The 18276-nt window shown below is 39.9% G+C and overlaps 1 protein-coding gene and 1 pseudogene across 5 annotated transcripts in view; one reads left to right on the top strand and one right to left on the bottom strand.

Moving 5' to 3' along the window:
- The first annotated feature begins 1885 nt into the window (after nt 1-1885).
- The window catches only part of Dock3 (dedicator of cytokinesis 3), a 322288-nt gene continuing 305897 nt past the window's right edge, over nt 1886-18276 (top strand). For 4 of the 5 annotated variants that reach the window (XM_076917346.1, XM_076917345.1, XM_034484017.2 and 1 more), the window contains exon 1: nt 1887-2278. In XM_076917346.1, coding sequence (XP_076773461.1) covers nt 2242-2278 — 37 coding nt within the window. In that variant the 5' untranslated portion in view covers nt 1887-2241. Of the gene's footprint in view, nt 2279-18276 lie in introns of all 5 variants that reach the window. The other variant, XM_076917344.1, reaches the window with a different exon arrangement.
- Nucleotides 15722-17477, bottom strand: LOC143435428 (E3 ubiquitin-protein ligase TTC3 pseudogene; annotated as a pseudogene).

Below are 18276 nucleotides of genomic sequence, written 5' to 3'. Positions count from 1 at the left end.
CCAGCCAAGGGATGGAAGTAGTGGATGAGATGAGAGCTTCATGGGTGTTCAGAAGACCTGTGTAGCTTGGCTGTGCTTGTTGGTCAGAGCTTTCTGGGAATGTGGCTCCATTCTGTGGTATGTCCTTCATGACTGCCATTGTACTGAGGTCCATGTTCCTGGAAGAACTAGCTAAATAAATAAGGGCATCTCTGTTGTTTTGCTTTTGGTTCCTGATCTCCCTTCTACTCTCACAGGGTATCTGATTACTGAGAAATTCGATTGTTCACAGAACACATGTTTTCTGAGCAGGAGTGGCAGCTTCATTGGTAGATAAAAGAGTCCATAGACCACGAGTTGGTGGCAATCATCCAGGTGAGGGTGAGGACAGTCAGGATACTCTGAAGAAGGAATCCACAAGGTCTGGTAATTATTAGGATACTTGTTTTTAAATTAAAAAAAAAAAAAAGATTTCTATATGTAGCCCAGGCTGGCCTCAGATGTAGGATTCTTTGCCTCACCTTTCAGAGTGGGATAATTACAGGCGAGTGTCACCATGCCAGTTGCACCAGAATATTCTTTTTCTAGACTTGCTTTTCAATTAATGGCCATGAACTAACTGTTGAGTTGGGTGGAGGCCGAGAGGCCAGAAGGATGACTTAAGCCCAGAGCTTGTCTATGGGCCTATATGCTGACAGTCCTATGGGAGAAAGATTAGCGTTCTTGGATACAAATGAATACCTGAAATCGCAGACAAAAGAGGAGGCTGGAGAAAATGGCTTTGATTACTGCTCTTCCAGGGGACCTTATATTCTCATTCTCCCTCTCCCTCTCTCCCCCCTCTACACACACACACACACACACACACACACACACACACTTTAAAATAAAACACAATTTAAAACAAAACAGAGGAAAAGTGTCACTGTGTTGACTGCAGTACTAGTTTAGGCTTCCTGGAAGAGACGCTGAGATGGGCTTTGAGGACTAGCGCATCTAAGAGTGATCGCGAGGCACAGCGCCAAGGTTTTGAACTTACAGTGCTGGTGACAAGAGATGATTAGATATATGTTGGGTCCAAATATAGAGTCCAGAAGTTCCCGGTCTTTGTTCAGCAGTTGACAGTAGGGAGTCATAAGGTAATGTTGGTAGCCATCAGAGAGAATGGATTCTTAGGAGGAGATGGGGGGAAGAAAGTTCTAGGAGGAAGCCAGCCCTCAGGATGGCTGGAGGGGGAGACCTATGTCCTGCAGAGGCTGTGGCATAGGGTACACAACTAGATAGAACTGGGAGAGGAAAGACTTCTTTACTAGGAAGGCCTCTAAGCTTGTCCAGGTCACACACATATCACAGCAGCCAACTCAACAAAAGAACTCAGGAGGTGTTAGAGGCCTTGGCCTATATGCTACACCCTAGAAGCCCAAGAACCCCTGCACTTAGTTCCTTTGAGGCAACCATATTTTGCCAGCTTCTCACCCCCCACCCCCGGTCCCCCAACGCTAACCCCAGACCCCGGGATGGCAGAAGAGGACCTTTTGGAGGATGTGGCTGTGACAGCACTGTGACAACGAGATGAGTTTAATGACGATGCCCCCCATTTTTACTGGTTCTCTTCTCTCTGACCAGAGAGAGAGAGCGGCCATCTCCGTAAGCCTGGCAGGAGGCACTGTGGCCTTCTACACGCAGGACCGCGACCCCGTTCTGCGGTAGCTGCAGCCAAAGGCTCCGGGTGGGCGGAGGGCCCTGGCCTCTCGGGCCGGGCTATCCAATCGCCTCTCGCAGATTTCCCTCCGCTGGCCCACAGCGGCGTCTCGTGGATTCGCGCGCGGGCTCGGGCGGGCGGCGCGAGCCCGGGTATTGCGAGCCCCCGCGCGCCAGGGAACGGCGCATGCGCGGGCGTCCCGCGAGCCCGCTGAGGCGATCCGAGCCGCGGCGGCGCCGGGAAGCCAGCGACGGAGCTGTGAGGGACCGAACGGCGGCGCAGGGACGGTGGCGACCGACCGGTGGTGAGCCCTCGTCCGCGTCGCCAGGGGCTCTTCGGCCGCCCGTGGAGTCTTGCGGTCGTTCAGGACGTGGCATCCGGCGGTGGCGGTGGCATCCCGGACGGCCTGTGAGGGATGCGCCGCCTACTGCCCCGCGCCGCCTGACCGCCCCCGCCTTGCCTCGCCGTGCGCCACAGCCGGGCCCGCGGCCGTCCCTGCGGCCGTCCCCTGCGCGCTGTCACCCAGCCGCCGCGCCCGCGGGGCTGCGCCCGGCCCGGCCATGTGGACCCCCACGGAGGAGGAGAAATACGGCGTAGGTAGGTGAGGCTGGGGCCTGCCAGCGGCGGGGGTTCAGGGGCACGTGCCCGAGTCCGGGGCCCCGCCTCGATTGCTACCCTGGCTCCTCGGCCCCTGCCCGCAGACTGTGCGGCCTCGGCGCGGGGCGGGTGCGGTACAAGCGCGGGGATGGGCCCGGGCCTCTGGGTGCGGGAGGGCGGCAGGGGGCGCTGGCGGTGCGGCCTCAGCAGGTGCGGCGGGCGGGAGGGGCCGCAAGGCCGGGGCAGTTGCGGGAGGTTTGTGGTGTGAGGCGCCAGGAAGATGCATCTTGAGAATCTGCTTTTTCCAGCAGTCAAAACCTTGATTTTAATGAATTTCTGCACCCAAGTTGATGAGCCCGATGGTTGTTTATTTTCCGCTTGGGATCTTACCAAAAAAAAAAAAAAAAAAAAAAAAAAAAAAAAAAAAAAAAAAAAAAAAAAAAGATGCAAAACGTTGACATCATTTTCTCAGTCCAAAATGATGCAGATCTTTGTTTTGCTTTAAGTATTAGAAATAGTTACCCTGCTACTGTCGGAAGTGTTTTGGACTTACATCATTGTTAAAGTTTAGTGTATTTTGTTGACATGGTTTTGTTTAAAAAAAAAAAGAAAACCAATCTGTTTCCAAATGATAATGTTACTCCTTAGTTTCTTCTTAAACTGTTAGGTGAAACTCCCGAAGGTTGACGATTTCTTTTAAAATCCCATTTCTTTAAAAAGAATATTCAGTTTTTTTAAGGGACTGAGTCTTTTACTTTTACAATGTTAGTATTTCGTGGTCAGCCACTTTACATTATTGTAAATAACCTCTTGGATTTAGTTACAAATATTTAAAATGTGGAGTCAGGGTTTTTCTTTCTTTCTTAGCTTGTAATGGAAAAATTTAGAAAATTTATAAGAAATATATTGCTTAAAGGTAAATTATTATTTCAATTAATGCAACAATTCTATCAGTATTTCATTTATAATTCATTATGAAGTAACTTTGTAAACTGCAGAGGTTTTGTAAAGTGCAGTCGTTTTGTAATACCATCAGGCAAAGTACATAAAATTCCTTCAGAAAAGTAACATTCTAAAGTTTGTAATTAGCTATGCTACAATGAACCTGGTTAAAAAAAAAGACCCCAAGTTCTAGAGTCTTTTGGAAAAGAATTAGGAAATGGTGCAAGGCCTGGATTCACCCCTAGGGACTCTTTTACCTCTTCTATTTAAAGCATTCCTTGAATACTAAGTTGCTACTGTGAAATGAGGAGTTGATGGTTCTTCTGCATAACTTGCTATTAGAACTACTTAATTAGAACAACAAGCCATCAGTGTGAAAGTGGTCAGCTGTCCAGGGGTACTTGATAAATTTTTCTCTTCTGGGGAGGAACTCTCAAGTAATGCTGATAGTAGGGTTCTGAGTGCTGGCTTCTTTTTACTGGTGCTTTGGGAAAATTATGTAAATAATTTCTTAATGTGTAAATGAGGGCTCGTGTTAACATATCTTACAGGGCTGTGAAAACCAAACAAGTGCACACTAAGTAGTTTGTAAATGTTAATCTCTCCATTAGGATTTAGAGAGTGATGACACCATATAACAGGAGGTGTGTTAGTTCTGAGACTGGTAATTCAAGCCAATCAGATGGAATGAGATTAGCTTTAGAAAAATTGTTATTCCCTGTAGAGGAGAGGAGCGGAGCAGAGCATTGAGTACAGGGTAGATCTTAAGTGCCTGTTGTTATTCTGAAGACAGTTTCTTTGTAGTTGTGGTCTGTTAGAATTTTGATGCTCTTTTCTTTTCAAAAGCAACTACTGGATGTTTCTCTTACATTTTTTTTTTCAACTGTCTCTTCCTATTATGGTCTAAAAGTTTTTGTTTAAATTGCTCAAAACTCCTGACTTCCTCCCTTCCATAAACTTAGGGGTCACACCTCTAGGTGTTTTCTTAAAAATCTAATTCAATCTGTAAGATATCTTTAATATTGTACTTAATAATGATAAAAATATCAATTAAAGTGATTTTTCTATTAATTCCATTTGTTTGATTTCAAGCTAAGGACTAACTTGAAAGTTTAACTATTACCTCTGTTTCTATAAGAAAATGTTTTTGAGTTTAGCCTTTTAAAATTAAACATTCATTCATTTGTTTGTGTGGAGAATGGGTGTACCCATGCAATGACATGCATGTGGAGGTCATAAGACACCTTGGGGAGTCTGGTTTTTTTTTTTCCTTTACCATGTGTGTTTTGGGGATTAAACTCAGGGCATCAGACTTGGTGGCAGGTGCCACCCGCTGAGCCATTTCACTGAATTTGACAGAGATTTAACTTGTAAAGGTCTGTGGTAGAGCCTGGTGTGGTTCATATCTCCTTGAATTTAGGAGATCCAAGGATCAGGATTTTGAGGAGGCATCAGAAGGAGGGAAGACAGAAAGAAAGGCTGAAAGAAGGAAGGAAAGGTAAAAAAGAGCTGTAGTACAGAGGAGTCTGAGGTGGAGCAGGAACCATGTGGGAAAGATCCACTGTCCACAATATTTGAGTAAATTCACTGGTCACTAGAATAGTCTGAAGATAGTGACTTCATTAGTTATTTTATGACCCATCAGTCCCAAGAAGGAAGCCCAGTTTTTGAAGCCTCTGAAAGAGAACCAATACCTCTTTTTGAGGAAAATCCAGAAATTTATTTTGTTCCAAAAGACAGGATATAATCTATACTTTATAATCATAGGCTTAATATTTGTAGAGAATGTTAACATTTAAAATGTTACTTGAGCATTAAGACAGGAGTAAAGTGACAGATCTAAGGTATTTGGCTAGTAAGTGCTGAACTGAAATTTGAATCCAAGATTTCAGAAGTCTTAAGCTACAGATTCTTCTGTTTCACAAAAATTTTATTATTGCTGTGTGTGTGTGTATTATATATGTGTCGGAGTGTTAACAGGTAAGGTCCCATGGTGATAGGAAACAACTTTTCCGAGTTGGTTCTTTCTTTCCACCATGGATTCCAAACTCAGGTTGTTAGGCTTGGATACCTTGCCATCTCTACAGATTCTTCTTTTACACACTTTGCCTTTGAATGGAATTGTCAGTGACACATGTCCAACTTGAAAGTTGAGACATAGTCTAGAACAGTGGTCCTCAACCTTCCTAATGCTGCGACCCTTTAATACGGTTAGTTCTTGATGATTTCAGCTATAAAATTATTTTTTTGTTGAAACTTCGTAACTGTAATTTTGCTACTGTTATGAATCATACTGCAAATACCTGTGTTTTCTGATGGTCTTTGGAGACCACTGTGAAAGGGTTGTTCCACTCCCAAAGGGGTCATGACCCATAGGCTGAGAACCACTGCTCTAGAGTCTTCATTTTAAACTAGGGAAATATATTTAAGGAATTTTTTTCCACCTTGGATATTGTATAAGGCTACATGATATTACTGTTGCATTTATGAATATAATGATTTATTTTGATAATGGGTACAGGCCACAAGTTCAGAAAGCAAGATTTTAATAATGCCTTGAAAACTATATTAGGTGCTATTATTATTGCTATGATGGTGACGGTGACGACAACGACGACGACGACAGGGTCTCACTTCTTAGCTGGGCTAGAGCTCACTATGTAGACCAGGCTGGCCTCAAACTCAAAGAGATCTGCCTGTCTTGCTGGGATTAAAGTTGTGTGCTACCATGTCCAGCCTATTGTTCTTTTTTAGAAAAGACACTTAGGATAGAGGAAAGAAATTGAATTTAGCAAACATTTATTAAGTGGCCTTTTTAAGCCAAAAAAAAGTTGTCTTGACCTCTTATTCTGTAAAGCAAACAGAAACTAATCTGCATGGAATTATCAATTAAAAGTTTGTGCTTATGTGTGGTATATGTGATACCTGTACATATGTGTAAATGGAGGTTAACCCTTAGGAGTCTATCTCAGTTGCTCTCTATCTTATTTTTTTGAGATAGCCTCTTTTGTTGAGCTTGGAACTCAAGGATTTAATTAGATTGGCTAACTGGCCAGAGAGTCTCAGAGATCTCTGTCTCCATCCCTATCCCCAGCACTGGTGTTACAGATGTGTGCCACTGTGTCTGGCTTCTACGTGGGTGCTAAGGATCTGAATTCATGTTCCCAGGCTTGTGAAACAAACATTTTATTGATTGTTTCCCCCCCTTTATTCAGATGGGTGTCTTGCTGTATTGTTCAGGTTAGTCTCCAATTTCTGGGCTCCCACTTCAGTCTCCTCTGTAGTTGGGCAACAAATGTGCATGAGCTACCATAGTTAGCTTCATATTTTAATAGAAAATTTAACATACAACAATAACAATATTCAGTAGACTTCATATTTACAGATCATTTAATCATACAGAATTAGACAGTACATTAGAAGCATTAAAGTACATTGTAAACATGGTAATGTTTTGTTTTTTTTTTTTTTGTTTTTTGTTTTTTTGGTTTTTCGAGACAGGGTTTCTCTGTGTAGCCCTGGCTGTCCTGGAACTCACTCTGTAGACCAGGCTGGGCTCGAACTCAGAAATCCACCTGCCTCTGCCTCCCAAGTGCTGGGATTGAAGATGTGCACCACCACTGCCTGGCCATGGTAATGTTTTTAATGTAACATTTAAAGTTTTTATTTATATGTCCATATTTTTGCATCTGCCAAGTGTGTTCCAGTGTTCACAGAGGGCAGAAGAAGGTATCAGAACCTCGACAGCTGGAATTTAGGCATTGTCAAGTGCCAGACATGGGTATAGAAATCAGAACTCCAGGTCCAGATGTAGTATTTTTAGACACATCCTAAAGTGTGATAGTCTGAAAAGAACAGCCATTGGGATAGGAAGTACCTTATACTCATACTTTGTGTTTACATTGGTGCTGAATATTAACTTTTAATAGCTTTTGAATCTTCTGAATTTTGTATCTTTATTTTTGATAGTAACAATGTTTAAAATTATTTCTACTATGTAAACAGCATTTGGTCTGCTATATTAGGGATTTATTTCCAATGTTTTTACTGTAGTGAACAAGACTATTTATGATTGTGTTCTCAAGTCTCTTATATACCTCCCTCCAGACAAATTATGTATAGAGAAGCAATATTTTGTAAAGTTTTTGCACATAGTCTCTGAAGACATTTTAAATTTTTTTTTAAAGATTTATTTATTATATATGGGTACACTGTCTTCAGACACACCAGAAGAGAACATCAGATCTCATTATAGATGGTTGTGAGCCACCATGTGGTTGCTGGGATTTGAACTCAGGACCTCTGAAAGTGCAGTCAGTGCTCCTAACCACTGAGCCATCTCTCCAGCCCCGACATTTTTAATTTTTAAAAACATATGTAAATATATCACCACTTATTTTAGCTGTTATCCAGGTACTTATTATATTACACATTAGGATACTTTAGTGAAGATAATGACTTTGTTGGGAAATGTCTTTCGGAAACTTCCCATTTTCCTGTTTGTCTACAGTGCTACAAGATCTCAGCCTCCTGCTTCCACATACTTCCCCCTCCTCCAGTACTCATTTATGTGCTCTTGCTAATGAGAGCTGACATTTGTGGTAAAATTACAGCATGATAGACATAGATGTAATACTGCATGTTTACTAGATGCCTCAGTGTTCTTGAAAGGTAGAGCTCAGTGTCAGGATATAGAATGGCTCATACATGTACTTGAGAATTACATTGAATGCTTTGTTGGTATGGCATTATATTTGATTTTTGGTGACTTTTGAGACACTATTCCATATTGCTCATATTGAACTTACAACCAACTTAACTCTAGGACTCACTTCATTTGAACCAAAATCAAACTAAATTCTGAGTTTATACATAATTCAAGCAAAGATATTAAATGTTCTTTTAAAATATTTATTTTTATCACATTTAAGTTACTGTATTTGGCTTATCAGTTCAACTTCTCAAATATTTTTGAAGCTTAAGTTTATGATTTTACACATCTTTCCTTGATCATTTATCTATACAAGAAATACGATTTTGTTATGCAAGTGGCTTGTCTTTTTTTCAGATAGCTAATAAAAGTATTAAAAAGACAATATTTAATTTTCAGTAAACACCAGAGGGAGGTATTTAGTATATAAAATTGTATTTTTGCTGTGCTATATTTTGAATGCAGGTTATTTGGATGAACATTTTGTGACAATGTCAGCTATACCATCATTGTGAACTTGATGGTGCCTGGGATTAGGGCAGGTTCTAGATTGTGGTCTGTGGAAGAAAGATGTGGGTACAGGGCATGTCAAAGAAATGTTAGTATTGAAAAGAGGTTATTCCCATTTTAATCTTCATATGTAGGAGGAATTGTAATCTAAAATGTTACTGTCTTTTGTTTCTGATATTCTTTCCAAATTCCAAATTGCTATAGTTTTAACTTGGAATACTGTTTCCAAGGCCTATGTGTTAAAGATGGGCCCTAGCTTGGGCTATTGGGTAATGGTAGATACAAGACTTTGTGAGTAGTCCTCTGGCTATTGGGGGTGTGTCCTTGAAAAGAATAGTGGGAATTTAACTGCTGCTTCCTTTCTGTTTCTTGCGTCCTGGTTTAGGTGAATTTGCTGTGCTGTGTGCTCCTGCTTCTTGAGAGCACTAGTTTCATCAACCCAATCATGGGCTAACAGTTCCAAGATTATGATTAAAATAAATATTTGCTGTTTAGAATATATACATATACATATATTCTTTTTATTCTTTGTGAATTTCACATCATGTACCCCAATCCCATTCATCTCTCCATTTCTCCATAGTCTTCTCTCTCCACCCTTGTAACCTCCATCCTAAGACAAAAACAAAAACAAAAACCTCACCATGAAAGCTCTGATATGTCATGGTGTATCACATAGTACACTCCTTTGCCCAAACAGCTTTACTTGCAAATGCTCATTGCAGTGAGTCAGTGGTCTGGTTTAAGCCCTGTGGCTTCTGCTATACTGTCAGTACTGGGTCCTCACCAGCATGCTTCTTGGATATCCTACTGTTGCCCTGTGTCATAGAGATCGTACAGCTTTGGTTTTGCAAGGTTAGCCCCAACTCAAAGTCCTTGAGGGGCGGGGAAGGGGCGGGGTAGCTGAGTTGGTGAGCCTGCAGTACCATCAGAGTTAGCTTTCCAGCACTGCCCTGGTGAGGGACAGGACCAGTTCACACTAGTGCCCCAGCTGGCAGAGGAGCAGGGCTAGCTCTCCTACCTGCCTCAGGTGCTCATGCCCTCCCTACTGTACTAGCCTTTGGTGGTAACATGGGCCGTGGACATCAACACAAATGGGCCGGGACATCACCTTGACATCAGGTGGCAGTGCAGGTACTCAGATCATACTGTTCCTTACCACTCCTGTTATACTGCATAGACTGTTATGGAATGGGTGTCTTCTGCCCTGCCTGTGCCTAGAAGCTAATATATCTCCTATATTTGTTGATTATACTTATGTTCTTGATATACCCCTATTCAGGAAGATCTTAATTTTTCACCTTTTTGGTTTTTTCAGGTTATAATATGACCAAGATTTTATGGCTACCATTTTTTTGCTTGGGGAACGCCAGCTGTAAAAGCTCAGATGTCATCTCTTTAGTTCCCCTTTCACAGCTCTGCCTGATGTAACTAAGTGCTGCTTCTGATATGTCCTTACTCATTTACAATATGCTTAATTGCCTTGCTTTGCCACAGAAGACTTAGAAACTTTTGGACAGGGACTTTCTTCATGTTTGTTTGTTTGCTTGTTTAATATTGAGGCTGTTTTTGAAGGCAGTCTGCGAGTGTAACATGGTTTTCAGGTATGTGACATTGTGAGTATACATTTGTGCTTGGCTCTTTTCTTTCTTAAGCCTGTTAGGGATTGACTGCTTATGGCTGAGTTCAAGTGTCTGATTTTGGGTGGGAGCCTAAGGATTCCAGTAGCAATTCATCTCACCTTGGACTGCAATTATTGCAACAGTGATTAGGAAATTATAAACCAGGTAATTGTAATATAATTTGACTTTACTCATTACCTTTTGTTCAGCATCTTTAGAGAATTCTGTGTTTTGGATGAGTGGCTTTTTCATCTTTAAAAGCACAATGAAGATATTTTGTCTATTTTGGTAGAAGGTTCTACAAAATTTAATGTATTTTAGTTTATTCTAAAGTATGACTTTAGCATGTTGAATTCACTTGATGTTTATTTTTCTGTGTTCATTTTTCTTATGTAAGATATTCATTATATTCATTATAGAAATATCAGATATGGAAAACATACAAAAAGAAATTAAATGTGATTTTCTTTTACACAGATATAACTCTAGCTAACATATTGACATATCTTTCTAGTCTTTTTTAAAAATATGTTTAGTCATTTAAAATAACTTTAGGTCCATACTGTTTTACACACACCCACAATTAATTTGAAGTCAAAGTACTACTTGTGGAGTTAGTCTTTCCTTCCACCACGATCTCTTCCTTAATCAGTCTCTCCTTTGGGGAATGTTTGCTGAACTTGAAGTTTATCAGGCTAGGTAGGCTGGCTGGCTAGTGGTGTTTGGGTTTTGCCTATTTCTGTCCCTGTCTCCCAAAGCTGTGATTGCACATCCTCCATGCTCAGCTTCTTACATGTATTTGAATATCCAAACTCAAGTCCTTGTGCTTGAATGGCAGGCACTTTACTAACTTAGTCATCTTTCTAGCCTTCCATTTTCTTCTTGACTTCTTTAATGAGCCATTCTTCATTTAATAGTGTGTCGTTTAATCTCTGTGAGGTTGTCAATGTTCCATTTCTCTTGTTATTGATTCTAGTTTTATTCTATTATGGTCAGAATATAAGAAATTCCTTTTTTGGTATTTGTTAAGATTTGCTTTGTGTTCTATTATATGATCTATTTTAGAGAAATTTCTATGTGATGATAGGAAGCTTATGAGATGTCTGGTAGTTCCATTTGACCTATGATATCACTTAACTCAGATGTGTATTTTTATCAGGTGGACCTGTTTGTTTTATTTTATTTTATTTTTTTTTTTTGGTTTTTCGAGACAGGGTTTCTCTGTGTAGTCCTGGCTGTCCTGGAACTCACTCTGTGGACCAGGCTGGCCTCGAACTCAGAAATCCGCCTGCCTCTGCCTCCCAAGTGCTAGGATTAAAGGTGTGAGCCACCACTGCCCAGCTGGACCTGTTTATTTATTAGAACATTGCATTAACATCACTCATTATTGTGTTAAGATTAGTCTGTGACTTTACACTTAGTAGTAGTAGTTTTATGAAATTGGGTACATCAATATTCAGTGCATATATGTTTGAAATTGTAGTGTCCTATTGATAGATTGTTGTCTGAATTAGTATAAAGTGATCTTTTAGAAAAATACCTAACTTTGTAGTTTTTTTAAATTTTAATTTGAAATATTTTATCAGATACTAGAGTGGCTATACCTGCTTACTTTGCAGTGCTATTTTTTTTTTATATTATTTTTATATTTTTACCCCCAGGCTTTGTTTGACTTTTCCAGTGAGGTATATTTCTTATAGACAACACTTAGGATCTTTGTTTATTTATAAATTTTGTTTCACCATGTGGACCAGGCTGGTCTTGAACTTTAGATCCCCTTCCCTATCCATCCTAAGTACTTGGATTAAAGATGTGTGCCACCAGTATGCCCAATGGAACCTGTTTTTTTTTTTTTTTTTTTTCAGAGTTGAGGACTGAACCCAGGGCTAAATCCCCAACCCTGAATCTGTTTTTTAAATCCATTCTGTTTGTGCCTTTTGGTTGTGGATTAGGAACATTGACATTTAGGGTTTTTATTTAAAGGTATGCATTCATTCCTGTTTTCATCTTCTTGTTTTAGGACTATTTACTACTTTCCTTATCTTTATTGTTTTGTTTATGATTCTGATGCATCCCCTCTGCTCCCATAGTGTCACGAATGTGTTTACCTTTCTCATTTGTGTATGAGTCCTTCAGTGTCTTCTGTAGTGCTAGCTTAGTTGTCATGAGTTTTCAATTTTGTCCCATGAAATGAAATTTATATGTGTGTGTCTGTGTGCGTCTGTGTACTTGTGCCAAGGCCCAACTGTATGTGGAAGACAGAGGACAACTTGTGGAGCTGGTGCTCTCTACCATGTGGATACCTGCATCGGTTATCCATCTGAAGTCATCAGGGTTGGTGGCTAAGCCCTTTATCTGTCAAGTTGTTGCACTGGTTCTCAAGAAACACTTTGATTTTTCATTTATTTATTTACTTAAAAATTTTGATTTAAACTTAGATCCATGGCATATTCAGAATATGTGCTTTAATTTCTATGTGTTTGTAAATTTTTTGATATTCTTCCTGTTACTGATTTCTGGTTTCATACAGTTGTAATTAAAGGATGGTTATACTTTTAGTCTTGAATTTATTAAGACTTACTTTGTATCCTAATGTGATGTATTCTAGAAAATGTCCTGGGTGTTTGGGAAGAATATTTAATTCCATTATTTTTGGATGGACTAGTCTGTATTTGGGCTCCTGGATTGTTCAAGTCTAGTTTTACTGTACTGATTTTATATTTGGGTGGCATAACCATTGTTGAAAGTGGTATGTTCAGATTTAGATCCCCTAATGGAACTGTATTGCTTTCTATTTAATTTCTCTTTAGATTTGTTAATGTTTGCTTCAAGATGTTGATGGATGCATACATATTTGCTAATATTGCAGCCTTTTTCTGAATTAACCCTGTTTCATGCAGTTATGTCTCTTGTGACAGATTTTTTTTTACCAGATAATTTTGCTACTTCTGCTTTCCATTTGAATGGATTATAGTTTACCCCCTTTTACACTCATCTTGGTTTATAAAATACAAATATTTCAATTGAAAATGGTTTTAGAAAATAATTTTGAGCTTATAATATCATTACATAATTTCCCCTTTCCCTTTCCTCCCACTAATTCCTCCCATGTACCATCACTTGCTTTTTTAAAATTCATGTCCTCTTTTTGTTGTTAATGTGGTGTGTGTTTCTAAATACAAAGATACAAACTGCTCAGTCTGAATAATGTTATCTGTATACATATATGTTTTCAGGGCTGACTGTTTGGTATTGAATAATCAATTAGTATGCTCTTCCCTGGGGAAGACTTGTTTCTCCTGCTCAGTGTTCCTTAGTTGCCTATAGTCCATTGTCTAGAGATGAGACCTTGTGAGATTTCCTTCTTCCACATTAGTATGACTGTTGGCGTGGCCCTTGTTCAGGTCATGTTTAGGCATCTATGTTGGTGAGACTTTAAGGGGTAGCTTCTTGACATTTCTAGGATACATAATCTTAGAACAAGCTGCCTGCACTCCTGTTTGTTTTTTATGCTTTGGTATTACCATTAGAACTACTGAAGCCATCTTATAGGTCTGTTTAAAACTGTTAACAATTGTCTATGATAATATGTAAAAAAATTCTATACTTACAATATGGTATGTAGTTAATAGTAATATGTTCTTGAAAATTGCTAAGAGATTTTAAGTGTTATAAACTATAAATATGTGAGTTAATACATAATTCAAAATAGCATTTTATACATAACAGAGATGTACACTTTTTCAAGTAGATAGAAATTAAAAGATTCAACTCCCTCACTATATCTTCTGTCTTTATATTTTAGTAAATAATTTTAATAATTTAATAATACATTTTAATAATTTTTATCTTTTTTATATTGTATATTCATGAACAGAAAATGGAGATACGAGTTACTTTTAACTCTATTGTCTTTTAACTTTTGTACTAGAATGATACATTATATTATTCCCAATTTGACCATATTCTCTCACTTTAGGGTGTTTTTTGCTTTGAAGAACTCCTTTAAATATTTCTTATGAGGTAAATCCAGCGGTAATGAAATGTCTCAGCAGTTTTTTTCTGGAAATAGAAACTTTTATCTCTTATACTTCTGAAGGACAGCTTTGCTGAGTAATCTGTTCTTTCCTTTTATTATTTTGAATGTCTCGTTCTACTGTCTATTGCTTGGAAGATTTTTGCTGAGAAATCTACTCAAGGCTATAGAAGAACCCTTAGATATGATAAACTACTTTTGGTGCTTTCAAAATTCTGTGTTTGACATTTTTTTTCAGAATGTTCTTTATTGACAGTTACTGGACAAGTGTGAGGCATGTTCACAGTCTCTGACATGAAGCACAGCTCACTGTCTCAACAACTATTGTTCTTTGTATCTGATAGATACTATAAGCTGCTGTGTGGACTTTAGTATGTACTGCACTCAACTGTTACAGCATGTACACCATGTTTCAGGAACATCATGGACAATGTCTCAGAATAAGGAGTGAGCTACAGACTAAGTCACTAAGACACCACAGCTCACAGGGACACACGTGGAAGGTGACAGCATCTTCAGGGCAGCAGAGAACATGCTGGAAAACATTGTTTTTTGTTCCTTTGTGTTTGAGAGAAATTTAATGTATTCAGGGTTCATGTGTCTGTATTTGCCCCTGCCTACAGGTCACTAAAAAAACCTAGTTTTTGAATAGTTTCTAATACAGTTAGCTTGTTTTTAGGCTACATTAAAAGATTGCATGCATTACTTTACACAAAAGTCAAACAGAACAATGTTAACACCAACATGTCAGGACTGTGGTACATTTCTCTTCCTGTGGAAGAGTCTTATGCTCAGCACTATGTCCTGTGCTCACCACTAGCTAGCTGTGCATTTCCAAGCACTGGTGACTCATGAGACTTACATGGTAACCTTAGTGTAAATGTCAAGTGTGGGACTCCTGTGAACAGACAGCATCTTCTCAGTGTAAAAAAAAAAAATTCTTAGCTGATACTAATTTAAAAAGTATTTTAGCCGGGCGGTGGTGGCGCACGCCTTTAATCCCAGCACTTGGGAGGCAGAGGCAGGTGGATTTCTGAGTTCGAGGCCAGCCTGGTCTACAGAGTGAGTTCCAGGACAGCCAGGGCTACACAGAGAAACCCTGTCTCGAAAAACCAAAAAAAAAAAAAAAAAAAAAAAAAAAAAGAAAAAAAAGTATTTTATAATTGATTACCAAAATGTAGATTAATTGGATCATAAGCACTTTAAAAATTTATAAAGGGGATCCTATAGTTCCACAAAAGGAACTGAGGAGGCTAAGAACCTTTGCACTCTGAACACTGCTTTGAGGAGCTCAACATTCTTTCCAAAGAACCTGCTCATCTTGGAGTATCCCTGCAGCAGTCCCAACAATGCAGGACCATGGTGACACAGCATTGCAGACACACATGGCTGTCACATGCCTGGAACTTGGGATAGACAGCATTCAAGATTTCTATTTGTTAGCTTTGTGATGCACAGTGTGAGAGTTTCCATGTTTGCTGTTTTTACATTGGTAACAGGACACGGTTGTTCTTTAACTCATGAAGTGCATTAATGAGCATTAGTGAGGAGTGACTACTGCAACAGAAGGAGGTTCCCATCTTCTTCTGGGCCGGGTCTGTGACGATGGTGCAACAGGTTACTTATGACAGCAGGTCACTGCTGCCACAGGTGGGGCACGTGCTCTGCCCTTTCAGCCACTGCTTAAAGCACCCTTTGTGAAACTTGTGTCCACATTTTAGCACACTCATGTTTATTGACTTGAATATTTCATGGCATATCTCACAGGAATTTCCATCTGGTGCAGGGACATCATCTTTTTTCTGGCTTTTGGTTTTAGCCAATGGTCCCACATAGCTGCCAAGGTTGGACTCTGGGAGGACTTGGCCACAGAGGCAGCAGAATGAGCCTCAGATGTCTTCTTGTCTTTTCCTGGATTTGGCTTTTTCTTCTTTTGTTCGTTGAGAATGTGTTCTGTCATTCTCTCAGCAATCTCCTCAATACTTAATCCCAAGAATGAGTTCTTGCTTTTGTTTCTAACTTTTTAAATAAAACCAGCAAGCTCAGTGCTGTCATAGCTTGGGAATATCACTGACAGGTGTTCAATAATACTGTTGAAAGGCTTTTTTGGAGACTGGTTTGACCAAGTAGCCTGTCCAGGTAGTTTCTCATCAGCCTCTGATGGAGACACCTGGCTAGCCCTCTTTTTTTTTTTTTTTTTTTTTTGGTTTTTCGAGACAGGGTTTCTCTGTGTAGTCCTGGCTGTCCTGGAACTCACTCTGTAGACCAGGCTGGCCTCGAACTCAGAAATCCGCCTGCCTCTGCCTCCCAAGTGCTGGGATTAAAGGCGTGCGCCACCACCGCCCTCTGGCTAGCCCTCTTGAGCTCTAGCTGTTGAACAACTTCTGGCTGATGGGTGGGGGATCCTAGTGACAGTTCCAGAACCTCCTCTGGGGCAGCCACTAGCAGGCTCCATGTAAGGATCATTGAGGACTGCTCCAGTCATTCTGTCTACACAAGCCACCAGCCCCTGGTCCTCATGGCTGGAAGACTCAGAGAATAACTGAGGATGGATCGTCACACAAGCAGGAAATGAAAGCTCAGAAACCTGCACACTGGAAAGATCATTGAGTCAAGAGCCACTCTTTTTTGTTTGTTTGTTTGTTTTTTTTAAAGACAGGGTTTTTCTGTGTAGTCCTGTCTGTCCTGGAACTCACTCTGTAGACCAGGCTGGCCTCAAACTCAGAAATCCACCTGCCTCTGCCTCCCAAGTGCTGGGATTAAAGGCGTGCTTCACCACTGCCGGGCAACAAGAGTCACTCTTAATGGCCTTAATTTGGTCTTCATACTGACACAGTATTCTCAATTTCTTCTCTTACAGTAGAAAGAAATGATTCTCATGAAAGCATATCAAACTCCACATCAGGATGTCGCAGAATCACTGCTCATCAGCTTGAGGCTTTTCAGACAGGCCTCTAATTGTGATGCCATGCCCTGTAGTTTGCATGATCATTCCAGTTTGCAAGCACAAATACCTCTGCAGCCACAGCTCTCTGGTGACTCTCTTCATAGAGCTCTTTCCCTTTCCTGACAGACTCTTCTACTTTTGTCTTCTCATCTGTGAGTGCACGGATCCCAATGGACTGGGCCAGATGTGGTTCACATTCTTTATCTAATCCTTCATTTTTCTGGGCAGACATTTCACTGGTATTGATAACCTTTTAAATTTTTTCTTCAGGGCTTTTAATCTTTCTTAGATTTCTTTTTTCTCTTGTTGCCACTTTTAGTCTCTCTGTCCAAATCTGGTTCTCCAAGGAACCAGTTTAATTCTGTCTTTGTGATCTTGTTTTCCTCTGTGTGCCTTTGCAGCTTTTCCTCCAGGTGCCTTGTGTTTGACATGTTAAAATTTGATTATAATGTGTCTTAGTTGAAAGCTCTTTATGGTTTAGTCACTGTGTTTCGTGGCTTTGGATATTCTTTGTTTGTTACAGGGATCAAATTTAGGACTTGAACATTCTGGGAAAGCACTCTGCTAACTGAATTATACCTCCATCCCTGTCAGTTAGGTCTTTGTTCTTTTGAGACAGGATCTCGCCATGTACCTGAGGTCTGCCTAGAGCTTGCTGTCTATCTCAAGTTGACTTCAAACTTGAAGTTCTTCTGTCTTTATCTTTTTTTATTATTTTTTAATTTAAATTTATTTTTAAAATAATTTTCTGTCTTTTCAAGTTCTGCAATTACAGGCACAAACCATGTTATACCCAGCTTCACCCATTCTTTAAGAAAACCTTTTCTACCCCCTTCTTTTGAAATTTCTATAAAGATACATACTTGGTTTACCTTTTTTTTTATTAGATAAATGTACTGTTGAAATTCTTATGAAGTTTTTTTTTCAGCTTTTCATTGCTTTCTTCAGGGATAGATTATTTTTCTTAGGGTGTATATTTGTTGAATTTCTCATCTTGTCCACTTAACTCGTTTCCTGATGTCATTTTGTCCTTATAGCTTACTCTGTTTTTTGTTTTGTTTTTTGGTGATTGTTTGTTTGTTTTTGGTGTTTCCAGACAGGGTCTCTGTGTAGCCCTGGCTGTCTTAGAACTTGCTCTGTAAACTAGGCTAGCCTTGAACTCAGAAATCTGCCTGCCTCTGCCCCTGCCTCCCAAATGCTGGGATTAAAGGTGTGTGCCACCACCACTGG

This window comes from Arvicanthis niloticus, chromosome 21 (genome assembly GCF_011762505.2).
Source record: "Arvicanthis niloticus isolate mArvNil1 chromosome 21, mArvNil1.pat.X, whole genome shotgun sequence".
In the NCBI taxonomy this organism is placed as follows: Eukaryota; Metazoa; Chordata; class Mammalia; order Rodentia; family Muridae; genus Arvicanthis; species Arvicanthis niloticus.
The sequence above is the reverse complement of the archived record's forward strand: the minus strand, read 5'-3'. Positions and strand labels throughout refer to the sequence as shown.